The sequence below is a fragment of the Trachypithecus francoisi genome, unplaced genomic scaffold, assembly GCF_009764315.1.
Source record: "Trachypithecus francoisi isolate TF-2019V2 unplaced genomic scaffold, Tfra_2.0 Lachesis_group10, whole genome shotgun sequence".
NCBI lineage: Eukaryota > Metazoa > Chordata > Mammalia > Primates > Cercopithecidae > Trachypithecus > Trachypithecus francoisi.
In genome coordinates, this window is record NW_022681455.1 from 35,964,341 (window position 1) to 35,986,621 (window position 22,281).

The following is a 22,281-nucleotide window of genomic DNA, read 5'->3' on the forward strand; positions in this document are numbered from 1 at the left end:
TGGGCACATGTTGTGAGGACCTCCCTCCAGAGGCTGTGTCACGGGGGCTTCCTTAACCTTGGCAAAATCAACTTTCTAAATTGATTGAGACCTGTGTCAGATACATCTGGGTTTACAGGCTGCTTGAAGGAACATCACTATGATCCTTGGTGCTGATGTCGCTTAAGAGAGGGCTGGGCGTGGTGGCTCACGCCTGTAATCCCAGCACTTTGGGAGGCCGAGGTGGGTGGATCACGAGGTCAAGAGATTGAGACCATCCTGGTCAACATGGTGAAACCCCGTCTCTACTAAAAATACAAAAATTAGCTGGGCATGGTGGTGTGTGCCTGTAATCCCAGCTTCTCAGGAGGCTGAGGCAGGAGAATCGCTTGAACCTGGGAGGCAGAGGCTGCAGTGAGCTGAGATTGCGCCACTGCACTCCAGCTTGGGAGACAGAGCAAGACTCTGTCTCAAAAAAAAAAAAAAAAAAAAAAAGAGGGTTGATGTCTGTTCATGGGGGCTGTCTGCTGGTGACTACAAAACTTAGCCTTCTAAGGTGCCAGAGCTGGGCTGGGTTCTATGAAGGGAGAGGCTGCCTCTGACTGCACCCTACAAACTCCATATACACATTGTTCCCTGAGCTCTAGAGCACCATTTGTTTTTTTTTTTTTTTTTTTTTTTTTTTTTTTGAGACGGAGTCTCCCTCTGTCACCCAAGCTGGAGTGCACTGGCCAGATCTCAGCTCACTGCAAGTTCCGCCTCCCGGGTTCACGCCATTCTCCTGCCTCAGCCTCCCGAGTAGCTGGGACTACAGGCGCCCACCACCTCGCCCGGCTAGTTTTTTGTAGTTTTTAGTAGAGACGGGGTTTCACCGTGTTAGCCAGGATGGTCTCGATCTCCTGACCTTGTGATCCGCCCACCTCGGCCTCCCAAAGTGCTGGGATTACAGGCTTGAGCCACCGCGCCCGGCCTAGAGCACCATTTGTATCCAAGGTTTTGTTTTTAAGAATTGACAAATAAAAATCATACATATTTGTCATATATAACATGTTATTTTGAAATATGTATATACACATTGTGGCATGGCTGAATCGAGCTATTAACATATGCATTACTTCACATATACATCTTTTCTTTTTTCTTTCTTTTTTTTTTTTTTCTTTTTTGAGACGGAGTTTTGCTCTTGTTGCCCAGGCTGGAGTGCAATGGTGCAATCCCGGCTCACTGCAACATTCACCTCCTGTGTTCAAGCGATTCTCCTGCCTCAGTCTCCCAAGTAGCTGTACAGGCATGTGCCACGACACCCAGCTAATTTTGTATTTTTAGTAGAAACAAGGTTTCTCCATGTTGGTCAGGCTGGTCTTGAATTCCCGACCTCAGGTGATTCACCCGCCTCGGCCTCCCAAAGTGCCACAATTACAGGTGTGAGCTACCATGCCTACATACCTTTTTGGTGTGGTTAAAACACTTAAAATCTACTCTCTTGGCAATTTTCAAGAATATGATACATTGTTACTAACTGTAGTTACTATGTTGTACAACAGATCTCTTGAAATTATTCCTCTTATCAAACTGAAATTTTGTATCCTTTGGCCAACATCTCCCCAAACCACTCTCCTGCAACTCTAGCCCCTGGTAACCACCATTCTACTCTTCACTTCAATGAGTTCAACCTTTTTAGATTCCACATATAAATGAGATCATGCAGTATTTGTCTTTCTGTGCCTGGCTTATTTCACTTAACATGTCCTCTGGGTTCATCCACGTTGTCCCAAATGACAAGATTTCCTTCTTTTTATTTTTTATTTTAATTTTTTAAAACCAAATACCCAGTCTTTAAGGAGAAGGATTTCCTTTTTTCTAAAGGCTGAATAGTATTCCATTGTATATGTATAACACAATTTTTTAAAAATCATTTTTTGTTACATGTCTGTCAACTAATACCTGTATATACCACATGTATCCATTTATCTGTTGATGAACACTTGGGCTGATTCCATATCTTAGGTGTTTTAAATAGTGCTGCAGCGAACATGAGAGTGCAGGTATCTACTCAACATACTGATTTCATTTCCTTTAGATACCTACCCAATAGTGGGATTGCTGGATCTGCCTTCAGGGTTTTGAAAAATCTTTTTTTTTTTTTCTTTTTTTTGAGACGGAGTCTCGCTCTGTTGCCCGGTCTGGAGTGCAGTGGCCGGATCTCAGCTCAAGCTCCGCCTCCCGGATTTACACCATTCTCCTGCCTCAGCCTCCCGAGTAGCTGGGACTACAGGTGCCCGCCACCTCGCCTGGCTATTTTTTTGTATTTTTTAGTAGAGACAGGGTTTCACTGTGTTAGCCAAGATGGTCTCGATCTCCTGACCTCGTGATCCGCCCGTCTCGGCCTCCCAAAGTGCTGGGATTACAGGCTTGAGCCACCAGGCCTGGCCAAAAAATCTTTTGAAAAACAAGCCTTTCAGCTTCTGGCCTTTATGAATTAATAGCTTTTCACACATTCAAAGGGAAAATAATATGCACCTCTACAAGAAGTAGGCAAGTCATAGGAAAGTTTAGTCTAAAGTCCCAAGACAGTATTTTTCAACCTTGAAGAGGATAGACGTGGATTAGTTAATGTAAGATGGGTTATGCTGTGGCAACATACAAGTCATGAGATTGTAGCATTTTAACACATCGAAGTTATTTTTTTGCCTACTCAAAGTCCATAGTGGGTTGGTGTCTCTCAGGCAGGTTCTTTGCAAACAATCCCCCGGGGATTTGAGCTAATTTCACCTGGGGATTCCATTTTCTTTTCTTTCTTTTTTTTTTTTTTTTGAGACAGAGTCTTGCTCTGTCACTTAGGCTGGAGTGCAGTAGCACGATCTTGGCTCACTGCAAGTTCTGCCTCTCGAGTTCACGCCAGTCTCCTGTGTCAGCCTCCCAAGTAGCTGGGACTACAGGTGTCCACCACCACGCCCAGCTAATTTTTTTGTATTTTTAGTAGAGACCGGGTTTCACCGTGTTAGCCAGGATGGTCTCGATCTCCTGACCTCGTGATCTGCCTGTCTTGGCCTCCCAGAGTGCTGGGATTACAGGCGTGAGCCACCGTTCCCGGTCTCCATTTTCTTAACATACTGCTCCTGTCATCATCACAGCAGGGGAGGAAAGAAGAGGGAACTTGCACCTATTCACCTCTTCTTTGGCTCAAAAGTCACTGGGTCCTCCTAATTGCAAGAGAGACTCGGAGGTGCAGGGGGCATACGATTACTTGGTTAACTTGAAGCATCTTTGCCACAGACCACCTCTTAAAAAAGAAATAATTCTCATTGACACCCAAAAGTTCAGCAACTTTTTTTTTTTTTTTTTTTTTTTTAAGATGGAGTCTCGCTCTGTCGCCCAGGCTGGAGTGCAGTGGCGTGATCTCAGCTCACTGCGACCTCCGCCTCCCGAGTTAAGTGATTCTCCTACCTCAGCCTCTGGAGTAGCTGGAATTACAGGCACACACCACCATGTCCGGCTACTTTTTGTATTTTTAGTAGAGACAAGGTTTCACCGTGTTGGCCAGGCTGGTCTTGAACTCCTGACCTCAGCGGGTTGGCCCACCTTGGCCTCCCAAAGTGCTGGGATTATAGGCGTGAGCCACCGTGCCAGGCCCTGAATTCAGTAATCTTAAAATGAAAAATGCTGACTTAGAAAATCTGAGTTTTATTGATGAAAATATCTTTATCATGGTAAAATGTTAATTATAACTGTAAAATATAAATTTTATCAGAAGATTTTAGAAAAGAAACAAGAGGCCAGGTGCGTTGGCTCATGCCTGTAATCCTGGCACTTTGGGATGCTGAGGCGGGCAGCTCACTTGAGGTCAGGAGTTCGAGACCAGCCTGGCCAACATGGTGAAACCCCCATCTCTTCTAAAAATATAAAAATCAGCTGGGCATGGTGGTGGGCACCTGTAATCCCAGCTACTCAGGAGGCTGAGGAAGGAGAATCGCTTGAATCTGGGAGGTGGAGGTTGCAGTGGGCCGAGATCGTGCCACTGCACACCAGCCTGGGTGACAGAGCGAGATTCTGTCTCAAAAAAAAAAAAAAGAAAAGAAAAGAAACAAGAAACATTATTATTAGACAGTGAGCCCTAGCTCTGCTACTTACTAATGACATAGATTAGAAAAAACATTTAACATCTCGTTTGGCTTGATTTCTTTGTTTTATATATATTTATTTTTATGAAGGTATAATTTAGATACAATAAAGTGCAAAGCTTTTAGATATAAAGTTCTATTTTTTTTTTTTTTTTGATGTGGAGTCTTGGTCTGTCGCGCAGGCTGGAGTGCAGTGGCGCCATCTCAGCTCACTGCAACCTCCGCCTCCCAGGTTCACGCCATTCTCCTGCCTCAGCCTCCCGGGTAGCTGGGACTACAGGCGTCCGCCACCTCGCCCGGCTAAGTTTTTGTATTTTCAGTAGAGATGGGGTTTCACCGTGTTAGCCAGGATGGTCTCGATCTCCTGACCTTGCGATATGCCCGCCTCGGCCTCCCAAAGTGCTGGGATTACAGGCATGAGCCACCGCGCCTGGCCAGTTCTATGTGTTTGAGGAATTTATATGCCAGGTAACTGCCACCCTAATTAATACCTAATTAACACATGAAACATTTCCATCACCCTGATAAATTAGTTTTCTACCACTTACTATTTAATTTTTCCACGTGGGCAGCCATTAATCTTTTTGTCATGATAGATTAGTTTTTCCTGCTCTAGGAATTCATGTAATAGAATTATACAGTATGTAGCCTTTTGTGTCTTTTTTCTTTCATGCTACATAATGTTTTTGAAATCCATCCATGTTGTACACACAACGTGTGTGTGTTTATCTCCAGTTTGTTCCTTATTGCTGAAAAGTACTCTCTTGTAGGAAATCATTACACACATTACAATATGTTATATTTTGTGTCTAGAATCTCTCTCTACTTTGTAGAGGTGAACAGTCAAAACAATTAGAATTGAAGCATGGAGAATAAAATCAGGATTCCAAAAATGAGATAGAAGCAGAGGCAGTATATTCTAGGATCTTGGCAGTAGCCAAAATGAACTATTTTGTGGACAACAAAGTCATCTGTAGGGACCTTAACATTGGGGCATAAGGTGAGTCGCAACCAGGGTGCCCAGTGATCTGTATAAACTAGGGCTGCAAGATAGGCATCATTAGAAGATTTGACTAGTATGTCTGTATTTCTTGGGAAGGACTGGTCTTGACTCTGTCCTCAGCTAATTGCTGTTGTTGAGATTGTGTTTGCTGAATAAGCTTGCATTTTGCTTGCTTGAGTTTTGTTCTTTTTTTTTTTTTGAGATGGAGTCTCGCTCTTTCGCCTAGGCTGGAGTGCAGTGGCGCTATCTCAGCTCACTGCAAGCTCCGCCTCCTGGGTTCATGCCATTCTCCTGCCTCAGCCTCCTGAGTAACTGGGATTACAGGCACGTGCCACCACAATGGGCTAATTTTGTATTTTTAGTAGAGACAGGGTTTCTCCATGTTGGTCAGGCTGGTCTTGAACTCCCGACCTCAGGTGATTCGCCTGCCTTGGCCTCCTAAAGTGCTGGGATTACAGGCATGAGCCACCGCACCCAGCCTCTGCTCTGTGGTTCTTGAGCCAAACCTGTACTGTTGGATACATGTCCATTTTTGAGGCCATTTCTTTCTGAAGGCTGGGGTTCGGGTATGGGTTCTTATTGAACAAGATGTTCAAATCTTCCAGTTGTTTCTCCGTGAACATCGTATGTTTCCTTTGTGAATGCATCTGGTTTTAGCCATAGGAAAGGGCTGTTCATTTCCTCCTTGGTTCTTTGGCCCTTTGTCTGTTATCGTTTAAATATGAGATTGCTTGTGCCTCAATTCTTGGATTTCATTTTATTTTAATTTTTTTAGGAAGGTCCTCTGAGTCTGACATCTTCTAATCTAGATGTGCTCCTATGTTCAAGTCCAGGGATGAGCTGCCTCAATTTCCTTATTGTAGCATAGTGAGAAGGAATGGAAGTTGAATAACAGTATGATTTCAATGACATTAAAATAAAAATAAAATATTTATGTAGAAAAAGATGGAAATTCACCAACATTGAGGCTAGGCCTGTCATATGTGTGTCTGAGAGAAGAAAGGAGTAAATAACTGAAAATACTAAAGTATCACTAGTAGTTGACTTTGGATGGTGCAACTATAGGAATTTCTTTTCTCTACCACTTTTTTTTTTTTTTTTTTTTTTTTTTGAGACGGAGTCTTGCTCTGTCGCCGGGGCTGGAGTGCAGTGGCCGGATCTCAGCTCACTGCAAGCTCTGCCTCCCGGGTTCACGCCATTCTCCTGCCTCAGCCTCCCGAGTAGCTGGACTACAGACGCCCGCCACCTCGCCCGCTAGTTTTTTGTATTTTTAGTAGAGACGGGGTTTCACAGTGTTCGCCAGGATGGTCTCGATCTCCTGACCTCGTGATCCACCGTCTCGGCCTCCCAAGTGCTGGGATTACAGGCTTGAGCCACCGCGCCCGGCCTCCTCTACCACTTTTTAAAACTTCCTTATGTTTTTCAAACTTAGAATGAGCCCATATTTCTTTCACAAGGGGAAAAAAACCTTATCTTTGAAATATTATGAGAACGAGTCAATAGATAAAAGTACTTGGAAATAAGCATTTTGTGAGGCAGATCGATTGTGCTATTGTGACTATAGTTAATAATGGAATTGCTTGAGAGTAGATCTTAAATGTTCTCACAACAAAGATAATAACTGCTGCTAGGGATGCAAGGTGAAAAAAATTAAAAATGATAATTAGGCCAGGCGTGGTGGCTCATGCCTGTAATCCCAGCACTTTGGGAGGCCGAGGCGGGCGGATCACCTTAGGTCAGGAGTTTGAGACCAGCCTGGTCAACATGGTGAAACCCTCTCTCTACTAAAAAAATACAAAAATTAGCTCGCCATTGTGGCATACGCCTGTAATTGCAGCTACTCAGGAGGCTGAGGCAAGAGAATTGCTTGAACCTGGGAGGCAGAGGTTGCAGTGAGCCAAGATTGCACCACTGCACTCCATTCTGGGCAACAGAGCAAGACTCTGTCAAACAAGCAAACAAACTTGATTTAAACATTTCATAATGTGTATCTATATCAAAATATGACATCATAAACTATAGATTCAATTTTTATTTGTCAACTATAGTATCAAAATATTTTAGAAAAAGAAAATAAGCATGTTTTCACAAATATAAGCATATATCGAAAACTAAATGTATTCAGCTTTTACACAATTCAACTCAACATTTTTTTTAAATATTAAAATTATGTAAACTATGAATTTGGGACATCAAAAACACCTACCAGAAATAATTCCATGGGAAACTCAATGGGATACTGATTGAAAGAAATTCTGATACATTTGTTGATTCGCAGAGCAATAACAACAGTTAGAAATAGTAGAATGCTGGTGGAATTAGCTTTTGGGAGAGCTACACAGTAATTAATTATGTCCTGAAAGAAAATAAAATTATGGAGGCTTAGAAAGGGATATAGTAATTGCCTAAGTCTAGAAATGGACACTGTAGATTAACTCAAAAAGAAGTCCCCAAGTAGAGTTTCTGGGTACAAAGGTCTTTATGGGCATTACTAGAATAGTGAGGGCAAGCATGGTGGGGGTGGCCATTTTTGTAAAAAGAGGGACAGTAATGTTCAATAAGGACAAGGAGAGAACACACTGTATGTTTTAGTATAATGAACAGGCCCTAGAAGTTCTGTGTATAAGCCAATAGTTATTAGTTTTCCCAAATAATATACTGTAGCTTAGCTCCTACCCTATTCTTACATTCAGGAACTACTTAGTATTGTATATCCTTTAGATGTTTTAGGATACATGTCTGTTATAAGGTAGGTAATGAAAAGAACTGTGATATATACATATCTTAAAGGTCAAATTTTAATATATATCATGATAGTTTAAAAGGCTGACTGAAATGGTTAGTCAACTGAAAGCATGGTCTGGCATCTGCAATTAATCAAGACCCTAATTCTCCAATAAAGGAAAATATTTCTAGTACCCTCTTGACTAAGCTGCTATTGGCTGTGTCTCCTTTCAGAATGGGCAGGAGTCTCCCCACTGAGGTCCACCTCTCTTTGGAGGCAAGAGGAGTGGCATTTGTAACTCTGGGTAAGAGTTGAAATTACTCACATAGAAGAAGGAGATGGGACCGGCATGGAAACTAATCATAATCCCGAAGATGCAAGTCAGCTGGGACAGCATGATATGCAGTGCCACAGCAGCCAGGTAAGCACTCATTGCAGACTCCGGAAGGTAAGTGGCAATGAAGCCCAAACCCAATACGCCCATTATTAGCTGCAGAGAAGAGAAAACCAGAGTGGGGCAGAATGTCTTCAATCCAGCAATGGCACCAATGGCACTCTCCAGGAAAAGAAGGGTTTCCAACAGAAAAGTTAAGATAGGCCCCTTTGGTTACTCTTATAACTCTCTTTCCCTAATGAACAGAAGTTGATAACATGGGTCCTTGTATGTTGATCAGAGGCTCCTGACAAGTGCTAGCCCACACTACTCCTTTCCTTCTTTGTGAGCAGTCAGCTCACTTAAGTTCTTGCCCTGGAATCTACTGCTCTCTTGGTTTACTTGGGGAAAACAGGGACAAGGTGATCAGAACAAACCTTTGCCTATTTATTCATTCATGAGATAGGATCTCACTCTATTGCTCAGGCTGGAGTGCAATCATAGCTCACTGTAACCTCAAACTCCTGGGCACAAGGGATCCTCTGCTTCAGCTTCCCAAGTAGCTGGGACTACAGACGCACACACCACTGAGCTAAGTTTTTTTTTTTTTTTTTTTGTAGAGATGGGGAATCTTGCTATGTTACCTAGGCTGCTGTCGAACTCCTGACCTCAAGTGATTCTCCTGTTTTGGCCTCCCAAAACCCTGGAATTACAGGCATGAAAGCACTGTGCCTGGCCTGCCTTTGCCTTTTTAGACCTCTTTCATTAGAAGCTTTGATAGCCCTTTTCAGGAGATGTTAACATTCCTCTGAGGAATGCAGCTTTTCACAAAGGAGAAGATAATTCCAAAACAGTGGGATCGAGCTCAAACTTCTTGGCCTTTGACTCTTATCTTTACTGAGAATGATTAAATTGAATTTATTTATGTTTTCAGGATTATGCATATCCTGAAGAAAAATAAAAAAGATATTTTACATGTCAATATACATATATAAAATTTATGTTATAGCCAGGCGTGGTGGCTCATGCCTGTAATCCCAGCACTTTGGGAGGCCGAGGCGGGTGGATCACGAGGTCAGAAGATCGAGACCATCCTGGCCAACATGGTGAAACACCGTCTCTACTAAAAATACAAAAATTAGCTGGGCGTGGTGGCGTGTGCCTGTAGTCCCAACTGTTGGGGAGGCTGAGGCAGATGTGAGCCACCATGCCCAGCCCTCTTCCTTTTTTAGATGAAAAAAGCTGAGGCTTGAAGGAGGAGAGAAAGCATGTATGAGGCCCCTTGATAATTAAAAGGCTGCTTGTGTATTTTGTCTTATCCCACAAGATTAAAAAAAGATTTTTAACCACAGGAAACTATATATTGTTTTTAAAATTTTTGGTCTGTTAAAGTACCAAATTCATTTCTCTGTGCCAACTAAGTATAACTTATTGATGCTTACTATGTGACAGGCTCTAGGCTAAATACTTTGCATGCATTTTTTTCACTTAAGAACCCTGCAAAACAAATATTATTCCTGCTTTACACATGAGGAAACTGAGGCCCACCAAGGTAAAATAATTTACCAAAGTTCACACAGCTCATGGTGTCAGGGCTGGAGTCTGCCCACGTTGATAGCCTGCCTTTGTAGGTACCCAATAAATCTTTACCTAATGAAAGACAGTCCCAGGGGAGATCAGTGAAAATCAACTAGAGAGTGGGTTAGTTGAGAAAAAAGAGAAATAAGCCTGGAAGATGTGACTTTAGTTCAGTGGGTGAACTTCTGGTGATAGACTCTCAGAGGAAATTAAAGACAGTGCCAAAATAAGTTTTGAGATTTTAATGAGTCATTCATATTATTGTCCTTTAGCTGTGGTCCTTGTCGATGCAGAAAAAGGATTCCAGATCTGACTCTAAAGCTTACTAACCCAAAGATAGTGTGTGAGCCTGTGAGGCCATTATTATTATTATTATTATTATTATTATTATTATTTTGGAGACAGGGTCTCGCTGTGTCACCCAGGCTGGAGTGCAGTGGCATGATCACAGCTTACTGCAGCCTCAACCTTCTGGGCTCAAGTGATCCTCCCACCTCAGCCTCCTGAGTAACTGGGACTACAGGTACATGCTACCATGCCCAGCTAAATGAGGCTATTCTTGTTGATGGAATATAAAGCAATTTTTGGCCGGGTACAGTGGCTCATGCCTGTAATCCCAACAGTTTGGGAGGCCGAGGTGGGTGGATCACCTGAGGTCAGGAGTTCAAGACCAGCCTGGCTAACATGGTGAAACCCCTTCTCTACTAAAAATACAAAAATTTGCTGGGTGTGGTGGCATGCACCTATAATCTCAGCTACTCGGGAAGCAGGAGAATCACTTGAACCTGGGAGGTGGAGGTTGCAGTGAGCCACAATTGTCCCATTGCACTCCAGCCTGGGCAACAAGAGCAAAACTCCATCTAAAAAAAAAAAAAAATGAAGCAATTTTTTAAAAGGTAAAATCAGGAGTGGAACTCTGGACTAACAGTCCCCAACCCCCCAGGGCCACGGACCGGTACTGGTACTGGTTTGTGGCCTGTTAGGAACCAGGTGCTGCACAGCAGGAGGTGAGCAGTGGGCAAGCAAGCATCACTGCCTGAGCTCTCTGCCTTCTGTCAGATCAGCCACAGCATTAGATTCTCAGGGAAGCACGAACCCTATTGTGAACTGCACATGCAAGGGATCTAGGTTGCGTGCTCCTTTTGAGAACCAAATGCCTGGTCATCTGAGGTGAAGCAGTTTTATCCCAAAACCACCACCCTCCCTGGCCCTGACCTGCCATTTGTGGAAAAATTGTCTTCCAGGAAACTGGTCCCTGGTTGCAAAAAGGTTGGGGACCACTGCTCTGGACCATCGTCCCTTAGACCCTTTGTCTTAGAGGAGAAAGGACTGAAGAGAATGTTCAATATCTCCTCCTAAATCAGTGGTAGATGATTTCTGAAGAGAGAGAAGTTTATCACTAAGGAGACACCCTATTCACACAGCCTCCGGTTTTTCAAAAAATCAATCACTGCAGTTCCAGGTATATCACAATGGATCACAGGAGCAGTATAAGGAAGGGGTCTGTTTATAGCCCCTTTATTCAGTTCCTTTTCAGGGATTTGAAGACTCAGATCCTACCTGAATAATCCCAGTCAGAAAAGTTGTGGTTGCCACCACACTCAAGGATTTATTATAGCCCATAAAGTAGGAGGGGTCAGAAAACTCATCCTTGACGAAAGATCCCATGACCAGGTGACCACTGTTGAATGGGCTGACTTTCAGAACATTGATCAGCAGAGCACTCACCAGGAAGAAGGAACCTATGGAAAAAGATGTTAGGCAGAAGGTGAAGTTTCAAGTCCAGGTAAACTGATACTGACAAAAGCAAGGTATGGTTGAATTCTGGCTTGTCCTTCATCTGAATAACTCTTCTCATTTGAAAGTGGCCATTGAGAAGTAAGAAAGATTGAGAAAGAGAACTGTGGCTCCACGTATTGTGACCAACTCATGGAATTTAGATGGTGGTGGTCTAGGTATTCAGTCTCTTTGTATTATGGGCATGTTGAGTGGAATAGAGAAGTTGACTGAAATGGGTGTCAGGCTCAGCTACTGTGTCTGCTCTTAGAGAAGGTTAAAAGTGAGATGGCAGTGAAAATATTAGAAAACAAAGCAATCGCCGGGCGTGGTGGCTCACACCTGTAATCCCAGCACTTTGGGAGGCTGAGGCAGGTGGATCACCTGAGGTCAGGAGTTTGAGACCAGCCTGACCAACATGGAGAAACCCCATCTCTACTAAAAATACAAAATGAGCTGGGCGTAGTGGCACATGCCTGTAATCCCAGCTACTCAGGAGGCTGAGGCAGGAGAATTACTTGAACCTGGGAGGTAGAGATTGCAGTGAGCCGAGATGGCATGATTGCACTCCAGCCTGGGCAACAAGAGCAAAACTCCATCTCAAAAAAAAAAAAAAAGAAAAGAAAAAAGAAAACGAAGCAATCAATAACAATAGGAAGAAAAATAATACTGACACTGAGGTAAATTAAACTTATTTCAAACATTATGTTTAGTCCTCATATTGTCATACCACATATGAGAGCAAAGGTACACCTTAACTTTAAATTTACCTAACATAAATAAATTTCTTACAACCCTTATTATAAGTATTTGGAAATGATTGTGAGGTTCCTCAGAAACTTGGGAATATAGGAATAAAGTTTTTTTCTTGGTGTTCAAATGTAAAATCAACACATAATGGATTGAATAAAGACATGAGCTATTCTTTATTTTTATTATTTTATATTGAGATGGAGTTTTGCTCTTGCTGCCTAGGCTGGAGTGCAATGGCGTGATCTTGGCTCACTGCAACCTCCGCCTCCCGGGTTCAGGCAATTCTCCTGCTTCAGCCTCCCAGGTAGCTGGGATTACAGGCACCAGCCACCACGCCTAGCTAATTTTTTGTATTTTTAGTAGAGATGGGGTTTCACCATGTTGGCCAGGCTGGTCTCAAACTCCTGACCTCAGGTAATCCACCTGCCTCAGTCTCCCAAAGTGATGGGATTACAGGCATGAGCCACAATGCCTGGCCATGAGGTATTCTTTTTTTGTTTTTTTGAGATGGAGTCTTGCTCTGTCGCCCAGGCTGGAGTGCAGTGGTACAATCTTGGCTCGCTGCAACCTCTGCCTCCTGGGTTCAAGCTATTCTCCTGTCTCAGCCTCCTGACTAGCTGGGACTATAGGCACCTGCCACCATGCCCAGCTAATTTTTGTATTTTTAGTAGAGACAGGGTTTCACTATGTTAGCTAGGCTGGTCTCAAACTCCTGACCTCATGACCTGCTTGCCTTGGCCTCCTAAAGTGCTGGGATTACAGGCGTGAGCCACCATGCCCGGCCAGGCTATTCTTAAAAAAGGAAAAGTAGCACTTCACATCTGGAAGGATGGGATGTTAATCAGACTGAACATAAAAACATATATAAAGAATGTGTCGGCCGGGAGCGGTGGCTCATGCCTGTAATCCCAGCATTTTGGGAGGCTGAGGCAGGTGGATCACAAGGTCAGGAGATCGAGACCATCCTGGCTAACACGGTGAAACCCCATCTCTACTAAAAATACAAAAAATTAGTCGGACGTGGTGGCGGGCGCCTGTAGTCCCAGCTACTCAGGAGGCTGAGGCAGGAGAATGGCGTGAACCTGGGAGGCGGAGCTTGCAGTGAGCCGAGATAGCACCACTGTACTGGGTGACAGAGCGAGACTCCGTCTCAAAAAAAACAGAATGTGTCATTCAGAATGGTAAATGTTGGTGGATTGGTCAGTTCAGTGGAGAAATCTAGGAAAAGGCACATCACTGAGTAAATATTGGCAATAACCTTCTAAACTTATGAGGGAGTTTTGTGATTTGATTTCTATGCAGGCTCACCTAGGTGAAGTAAATGTGCTGATTCTATGACCTTTAATTAGTCTGGCCTCTGTAATAAGTTATTTCTAATTATAAATTAGTAGATGGACTTTTGACTCAGGGAAGGGAAGTACTTATCCTAGGGATGTCAGTGTTTTGTTACGGTGATAACATTTTCTCATTGTAAATTAATAAGCTGGCTTGCTGTATTACAAGTCAGCCCACGGAGTTTGGTTAATATGGGTCAGATGAAAGAAATATCTGCTCTAGGAGTACTGACATAATCAATTCTGAATCTTCTGGGTTGAGGGAAGTCAGATGCCAATGTGTGGTGATTTCTCAAGGAAAGTGCATCTACCCTTTAATTTCTTTGGGAAACAACTTGCTGGCCTGTTTTCTGGTGGTGACAATAATGATACCCTAGAAGTATTTATTTCTACAATCTGAACACTAACTGTATGGATAGAATGTCCACCTCCTGCTTCCTTTCTTTCTATCTTAAAGATAGTTTTATGTTGGGTTCCTTAGCAATAAATACATGATCAGGATGGAAACTTCATCCACTGCATGTGTATTTCAGTGCTGAACTCACCAATGGACATTTGATGACATGATCCAAAAATTACATAAATTACTGAAGAACAGAAAGCTGCATAAGCGATGTTGAGAGGAGGAATCAGTTGCCTTGCCAGCAAACTAAGTGTCAGGCCTGAAAAACAAGATAATTTAAGAAAAAGCAGCTTGGCTTTAAAAGTCACCTTAAATAAAGGCTGTAAAGAATATTTAAAATAAAAATCATCCATGTGTATAGCTGACTGAGTGTGGTAACAGTATTTCTGGACATATAGTCCTTCATTAGTACTTTTTATTATCTGCTTTGATATTTTGGTATGTGTCTCTAAATGATAATACTCTTGTAATTTTAGTACAATATCATCGTTATCCACTCAGTGTTCAAATTTCCCTGATTATCTTACAAATAATTGTTGTGGTAGAGGTTCTCTAAGATGATGTACAATGGCCAATTGGTATTCTTGCCCTTGCATAATTTCCTCCCCATTAGGTGTGGAATAGACTTACTAATTTGTTTCTAAGGAGTAGACTATAACAAAAATGACAGGATGTCACTTCTGAGGTTAGGTTGCAAAAAGACTTTTGGTTTCCATCTTGGTTGCTCTCTCATTCACTACCTACCAGAGGTGGCTTCAAAGGTTTGTAATCTATGCAGTCAAGACAGAGTCCTAGGCTTAGAAGGACTTTGCACTTGGTTTAATGCTTTGCTGTCACTGTCTTGAAATTCTGAATAATTTTTGAACTAAGGTCCCTGTGTTTTTATTTTGTATTGGGCCCAACACATATAGTTGGTCCTGCCAGCCGCCATGCTGTGAATATGGAGAAGCCAGAATGGGGAGAAACTCAGGCCTGCCAACAGTCATATGAGTGAGCCTGGAAGCAGATCCTCCAGCCTCAGTAGAACCTTGAGATAACTGCAGTCTCACAAGAGACCTTGAACCAGAGGTATGGTGAGTTTTGGGGTGATCTTTAAAAAATTATTTGCTGTTACGTGTTGTGCTTTGTTTCACAGTCTGTGTGTCTAAATCAGGACCCAAATATGGTCCTTACATTGGTTGATATGTCTTTTTTTTTTTTTTTTTTTTTTTTTGAGACGGAGTCTTGCTCTGTCGCCCGGTCTGGAGTGCAGTGGCCAGATCTCAGCTCACTGCAAGCTCCGCCTCCCGGGTTCACGCCATTCTCCTGCCTCAGCCTCTCGAGTAGCTGGGACCACAGGCGCCCGCCACCTCGCCCGGCTAGTTTTTTGTATTTTTTTTAGTAGAGACGGGGTTTCACCGTGTTAGCCAGGATGGTCTCGATCTCCTGACCTCGTGATCCGCCCGTCTCGGCCTCCCAAAGTGCTGGGATTACAGGCTTGAGCCACCGCGCCGGGATATGTCTCTTAAGTCTCTTGTAATCTATAGGATTCTTCACCACATTTTGTCCCCTAGGCAAGGCTCTATTGATTGCAAGAAACAGAAAATCTACTCAAATTAGCTGAAGCAAAATAGGACATTTATTAAAAGGGTGCAAAGGGCAGTTAGACCTCATCAGAGACTGGAACCAAACTAAAAAGCCATCAGAATCCAAAGCTGCTACCTTCCCATTCTCTTTGTCTCCAGGGTTCACGGTATCCTGTCTTTGTTTCCAGTTTGGGACTATTATGAACAATATTGCTGTGAATATTCTTGTGCATGTCTCCTGGTACACAGATTTACAAGTTTCTCAAGAATATATAGCTTGAATTTCAGCTTCTGGGGCATTTATTAAATAATGCCAAACTGTTTTCCAAATGGTTGTGCAATTTATACTACCACTAGTAATGTATGACAGTTCCCATTATCCACATCTATGCTAGCACATGATATGCCAGATTTTTAATTTTAATGTGCATGGTGATAATTCATTTCAATTTCATTTTCTGCTTTATTTATTACTAATAATGTTGAACACCCTTGTCTAGTTATTTTTATGGATTTATAGGAGTATGTATATTACAAATAAATCCTTTGTTGTATATTGTTTTGCAAGTATCTCCCATTCTGTGATTTGCTTTTCAATCTTTTTTTTTTTTTTTTGAGATGGCATCTTGCTCTGTCTCCCAGGCTGGAGTACAGTGGTGATTGATCTTGGCTTGCTGCAACCTCCACCTCCTTGTTTGAGTGATTCTCCCACCTCAGCCTCCTGAGTAGCTGGGACTATAGGCGCACGCCACCATGCCCGGCTAATTTTTGTATTTTTAGTAGAGACGGGGTTTCGCCATGTTGGCCAGGCTGGTCTCAAACTCCTGACCTCAAATGATTCACCCACCTCAGCCTCCCAAAGTGCTGGAATTACAGGCATGAACCACCGTGCCTAGCCGCTTTTCAAACTTCACAGTGGCTTTGAATAGATAGAATTCTTAAACTGTACTTACTTCCCATTGATCAGTCTTTCCCCTTGGGCTTTTCCTTTTGCTTTCGGTGTCTTATTTAAGAAACCTTTTTCTTTCTTTCTTTTTTTTTTTTTTGAGACGGAGTCTGGCTCTGTCGCCCAGGCTGGAGTGCGGTGGCCGGATCTCAGCTCACTGCAAGCTCCGCCTTCCAGGTTTACGCCATTCTCCTGCCTCTGCCTCCCAAGTAGCTGGGACCACAGGCGCCCGCCTCGTCGCCCGGCTAGTTTTTTTTTTTTTTTTTTTTGTATTCTTTAGTAGAGACGGGGTTTCACCGTTATTAGCCAGGATGGTCTCGATCTCCTGACCTTGTGATCCGCCCGTCTCGGCCTCCCAAAGTGCTGGGATTACAGGCTTGAGCCACCGCGCCCGGCCAAGAAACCTTTTTCTACCTCAGGATCATAAAGATATTCTCTTATTTTATTCCAAAATGTCCTTTATGTTTTAACTTTTACATTTAGGTCTTTAATCAACCAGGAATAGATTTTTGTGTACGGTGTAAGGTAAAGGCCTGAAATGTTTTTTTCTGTATAGAGACCCAAGTGTTTTACATCATTTGTCATTAAAAGCCTGTCTCTGTAGTGACATATCTGATACACATCGTGTGATTCATATATGTGTGACTCTTTTTCCTGTTTCATTGGCTTAATTGTTTATCTTTGCAATATTGTACTGTCTTAATTGCTTTAATTACTTTAGTAATAGTTTTGGTAATTAATTTAGTAATCTCCATTTTTATTGTGAAATATAACATGCATGTAGAAAATGCATTAAAATAGATTAATAGATGTCAAGCTTACTTAATATTTATAAAACAAACACCCACATAACTACCACCTAGGTCTGATTACAACACCACCTCTCCCCACAGAAGGATTGATTATTTTGGCATTTATGATAATAATTTCTTTGCTTTTCTTTACCAGTAGCGTACATATCCCTATATAATATAGTTTAATTTGCTCCCATTTTGAACTTTATATTAAGAGTTATACTGAACAAAATTTTATTTCTGCTTTTTTTTTGAGACAGAGTCTTGCTCTTTTGCCCAGGCTAGAGTGCAGTGGTGTAATCATAGCTTTCTACAGCTTCAACCTCCCAGGCTCAGGGAATCTTCCCACCTCAGTCTCTCAAGTAGCTGGGACTATAGGTATGCACTACCATGCCCAACCAAATTTTTTGTATTTTTCATAGAGACAGAGTGTCACTATGTTGCCAGGCTGGTCTTGAACTCCTGGGCTCAAGCAGTCCACCTGCCTCAGTCTGCCAAAGTGCTAGGATTATAGGCATGAGCCACTGCGCCTAAGCATAATTGATTTTTATATGCTGATTTAGTATCCAGCAACATTCATAAAATCTTATTATTTTCTTTTATTTTTATGCCTTCTTAAAATCTTTTTTTGCTTTTAAAAAATCATATTAATTTTCTTTATACTGTTTTGAATTCTTTGCATAAAAAGTCATCTGTGAATAATGAAGCTTTATTCCTTTATAATTCTTATACTTTGTATTTCTTTTTCTTGCTTTAATATACTGTGTATGCACTCCGTCATAATTTTGAATAGCCCCATTTACTTTTTTTTTTTTTTTTGTGGACAGTGTCTTGCTCTATCACCCAGGCTGGAGTGCAGTGCTATGACCTTGGCTCACTGCAACCTCGACCTCCCAGACTCAAGTGATCCTTCCACCTCAGCCTCCCAAAGTAGCTGGGACTACATGTGCTTGCACCACCACACCTAGTTCATTTTTTTTTTTAATGTATTTATTTATTTTAGTAGAGACAGGGTTTCACCGTGTTGCCCAGGCTGGTCTTGAACTCCTGAGCTCAAGAGATCTGCCTGCCTTGGCCTCCCAAAGTGCTGGGATTACAGGCATGAGCCACCATGCCTGGCCCCCATTTACTCTTGAAAAGCAACGTGTAGCATGAAGAGAAAATCTTTTGAAATTTATGGTTTTAAATAACTAACCAATGCTGGGAAGGTAAGAGAATTACTAGGTTAGCAATCTGAGAATTAAGTTATCTAGCCTCATTTAAACTTAGGCCATAGTGAAACAGAGGGACTTAAAATTTCCAAACTTCCCGACACCTTAAAATTTTCAAAAATTTTAAACTAATTTTAGAATTACAGAAAAGTTACAAAAATAATACAGTTTCCATATATCCCCCTCACAGTTTCTCCTAAGTTAACATTTCATACAGTCATAATATATTGATCAGAACTAGGAAATTAACATTAGAAATTAAAAACTTTATTTGAATCTCATCAGTATTTTTACTGATGTCTTTCATTTTGTTCTAGGATTCTATCCAGAGTCTCACATTTCATTTAGTTGTTATTTCCCCTTATTCCTGCAATCTATAAAAGTTCCTTAATTTTTACCTGTCTTTCATGACTTTGACACTTTAAAAGAGTATTAATAGATCAGTTATTTTGTCAAATACTCCTCAATTTTGGTTTGTCTTATATTTCCTCATGATTGTACTAAGGTTATACACTTTTGGCAAGAATATTACAGAAATGATGTTGTATTTTTCTTATTATATCACAGGATTCATAATATCCATATATTTTACTACTGGTGATGCTCACATTGATCACTTAGTTAAGCTATTTTCTCCTAGGTCTTCTATTGTAAAGTAGTGGGGTAGTTAACAAATATCTCGAGGGAGATACTTTGAAAATATGCAAATACTGTTTCTTAGTTTTGCAAACTTTCACCCACTAGTTTTAGCATCCACTGGGTAGATCTTACTACTGTAGTATTTTATCAGCCTTTCATTACTGTACTGTACATACATTACTGTACTATACATACATTTCATTACTGTAGTATTTTCATAAAGGTGATTTTGTATTTTCTTCTTTAATTCTACATTTGTAAATTGGAATTCTACTGTAAGGAAGATCCAGCACCTTTTTAATAAGGTCTTCATCATATAGTATTTTTGTTTCATTTGAATAAAATTATTGTCATTAGGTATTCAAATGTAAGTACAATTTTTGAATTATTCACGCTACAAATTATCTTATTCACATCAATTAAACTAATATTCAATCCGTTAATCAAGTATTAAGAGCTGGTTGGTAGCCAGGCGCGGTGGTTCACGCCTGTAATCCCAGTACTTTGGGAGGCCGAGGAGGGCAGATCACGAGGTCAGGAGATCGAGACCATCCTGGCGAACATGGTGAAACCCTGTCTCTACTAAAAATACAAAAAAATTAGCCAGGCATGGTGGCGGGTGCCTGTAGTCCCAGCTTCTAGGGAGGCTGAGGCAGGAGAATGGCGTAAACCCGGGAGGCAGCAGAGCTTGCAGTGAGCGGAGATCGTGCCACTGCACTCCAGCCTGGGCGACAGAGTGAGACTCCGTCTCAAAAAAAAAAAAAAAAAAAAAAAGAGCTGGTTGGATTCATTCATTCACATAGCTATGTAATCTTTTTTTTTTTTTTTTGATGGAGTCTCACTCTGTTGCCCAGGCTGGAATGCAGTGGTGTGATCTCAGTTTACTGCAGCATCTGCCTCCCAGGTTTAAGCAATTCTCCTGGCTTAGCATCCCGAATAGCTGGGATTACAGGCACATACCACTATACCTGGCTACTTTTTGTATTTTTAGTAGAGACAGGGTTTTGCCATATTGGCCAGGCTGGTCTCGAACTCCTGACCTCAAGTGATTCACCTTCCTCAGCCTCCCAAAGTGCTGGGATTACAGGTGTGAGCTACCATAACCAGCTATGTAATCATTTTTATTCAACAAATATCTTTTGAATACCTACTATGTGCTAGGTGTTGTGGTGGATGCTAGATATTACTCTTATGTCATTCTTGTTTTGATACAAGATTATACTGATGGCTTGCTAATTTAGCAATGGGATAGCCTCCAACTTTGGTCTTTATTTAAATATAAGTAGAAACTGATAGGGGGCTCATAGTTAACGCATCAGTTCCAAGAGTTAGCTGTCTCATTGCAGCACCATAGGAATACACTAGAAATTTTTTTCATAGAAGTAAAGTGACTATATTAATACAAATGGGCCATTTTGGTTGTAGCTGTCACATGAAAATTTCTTTTTGCAGGAATGCAACTAGACATATAGTAACTTAGTGTGAATACTCTCTTATTCTGAGAATGCAAGGCTGGTTCAATATTCAAAAAAATTAGTTAATGTAACCTGCCATATTAAACAAATAAAGAGAAAAACCACATGGTCATATCAATAGATTAAAAAAAAAAAGCATTTCACAAAATACAACATTCATTTATGATAAATTTCTCAGCAAACTGGAGTAGATGAAAACTTCCCTAACCTAATAAAGGGTATCAACAAAAATCCTACAGCTAACATCATACTTAGTGTAAAAGACTGAGTGCTGGCCGGGCGCGGTGGCTCAAGCCTGTAATCCCAGCACTTTGGGAGGCAGAGTCGGGTGGATTACGAGGTCAGGAGCTCGAGACCATCCTAGCTAACACGGTGAAACCCTGTCTCTACTAAAAAATACAAAAAAAAAAACTAGCTGGGCGAGGTGGTGGGCGCCTGTAGTCCCAGCTACTCGGGAGGCTGAGGCAGGAGAATGACGTGAGCCCGGGAGGCGGAGCTTGCAGTGAGCTGAGATCCGGCCACTGCACTCCAGCCTGGGTGACAGAGCGAGACTCTGTCTCAAAAAAAAAAAAAAAGGAAAAAGACTGAATGCTTTCTCCCTGTGTTCAGGAACAAGGCAAGAATGTCTATTCTCACCATCCTTATACTATGGGAAGTCTTAGCCAGTACAACAAGCAATAAAAAGTTATAAAGGGGCCGGGCATGGTGGCTCAAGCCTGTAATCCCAGCACTTTGGGAGGCCGAGACGAGTGGATCACGAGGTCAGGAGATTGAGAGCATCCCTGCCAACACGGTGAAACCCCGTCTCTACTAAAAAAATACAAAAAACTAGCAGGGTGAGGTGGCGGGTGCCTGTAGTCCCAGCTACTGGGGAGGCTGAGGCAGGAGAATAGCGTAAACCCGGGAGGTGGAGCTTGCAGTGAGCTGAGATCTGGCCACTGCACTCCAGCCTGGGCGACAGAGCGAGACTCCATCTCAAAAAAAAAAAAAAAAGTTATAAAGGCCATTCATATTAAAAAGAAATAAACATAACTGTCCCTATTAACAGATGACATGATTGTCAATGTACTTAATTCCAGGGAATCTACCAAAAATTCTTAGAACTAATAAAGGAGTTTCAGGATGGACAAACACACAAATATCAATTGTATTTTTATATGCAAACAATGAATAATTGGAGACTGAACCATCATTTAAACCCCCAAAATGAAATACTTTGGCACAAATCTAACAAAACATGTAGGATCTGTGTGCTGAAAGCTACAAAAGGCTGATGAAAGAAATCAAGGGACCTAAATAAATGGAGAGACACCATAATCGTGGATTGGAAGACAACATAATAAAGATGCCAGTTCTCCCTGAAATAATCTGTAGATTTAATGGAATACCTATCAAAATCTGAACAGAAACCTTTTTTGGTAAATTTAGATAAGCTGATTATAAAATGAATATGGAAGAATAGCTAAAACAATTTTGGAAAAAAAATAGCTGGAGGAAGCATATCACCCAACCTTAAAACTCACTGTCAAGACGTGGTATTGGTAAACGGATAGACACATAGATCAGTGGAACAGAATGAAGAGAATTTAGAAGGAGACTCGCACAG

General features: G+C 41.7%; 1 protein-coding gene and 1 long non-coding RNA gene across 5 annotated transcripts in view; one reads left to right on the top strand and one right to left on the bottom strand.

Moving 5' to 3' along the window:
* SLC26A8 (solute carrier family 26 member 8) overlaps positions 1 to 22,281 on the bottom strand; it is an 83,348-nt gene that overhangs the window by 42,326 nt on the left and 18,741 nt on the right. For all 4 annotated transcript variants that reach the window (XR_004438686.1, XM_033216949.1, XM_033216951.1 and 1 more), the window contains exons 4-7: positions 14,188 to 14,304; positions 11,340 to 11,521; positions 8,154 to 8,318; positions 7,310 to 7,459 (exon numbers count right to left, since the gene is read on the bottom strand). Coding sequence is in view for 3 of the 4 variants with exons in the window: in XM_033216949.1 (XP_033072840.1) it covers positions 7,310 to 7,459; positions 8,154 to 8,318; positions 11,340 to 11,521; positions 14,188 to 14,304 (614 nt within the window). In the remaining variant the exon portion in view is untranslated. The remainder of the gene's footprint in view (positions 1 to 7,309; positions 7,460 to 8,153; positions 8,319 to 11,339; positions 11,522 to 14,187; positions 14,305 to 22,281) is intronic.
* LOC117087119 overlaps positions 1 to 22,281 on the top strand; it is a 43,352-nt gene that overhangs the window by 16,329 nt on the left and 4,742 nt on the right. The window contains exons 3-4 of the long non-coding RNA XR_004438687.1: positions 8,062 to 8,249; positions 14,957 to 15,113. This is a non-coding gene — a long non-coding RNA (uncharacterized LOC117087119). The remainder of the gene's footprint in view (positions 1 to 8,061; positions 8,250 to 14,956; positions 15,114 to 22,281) is intronic.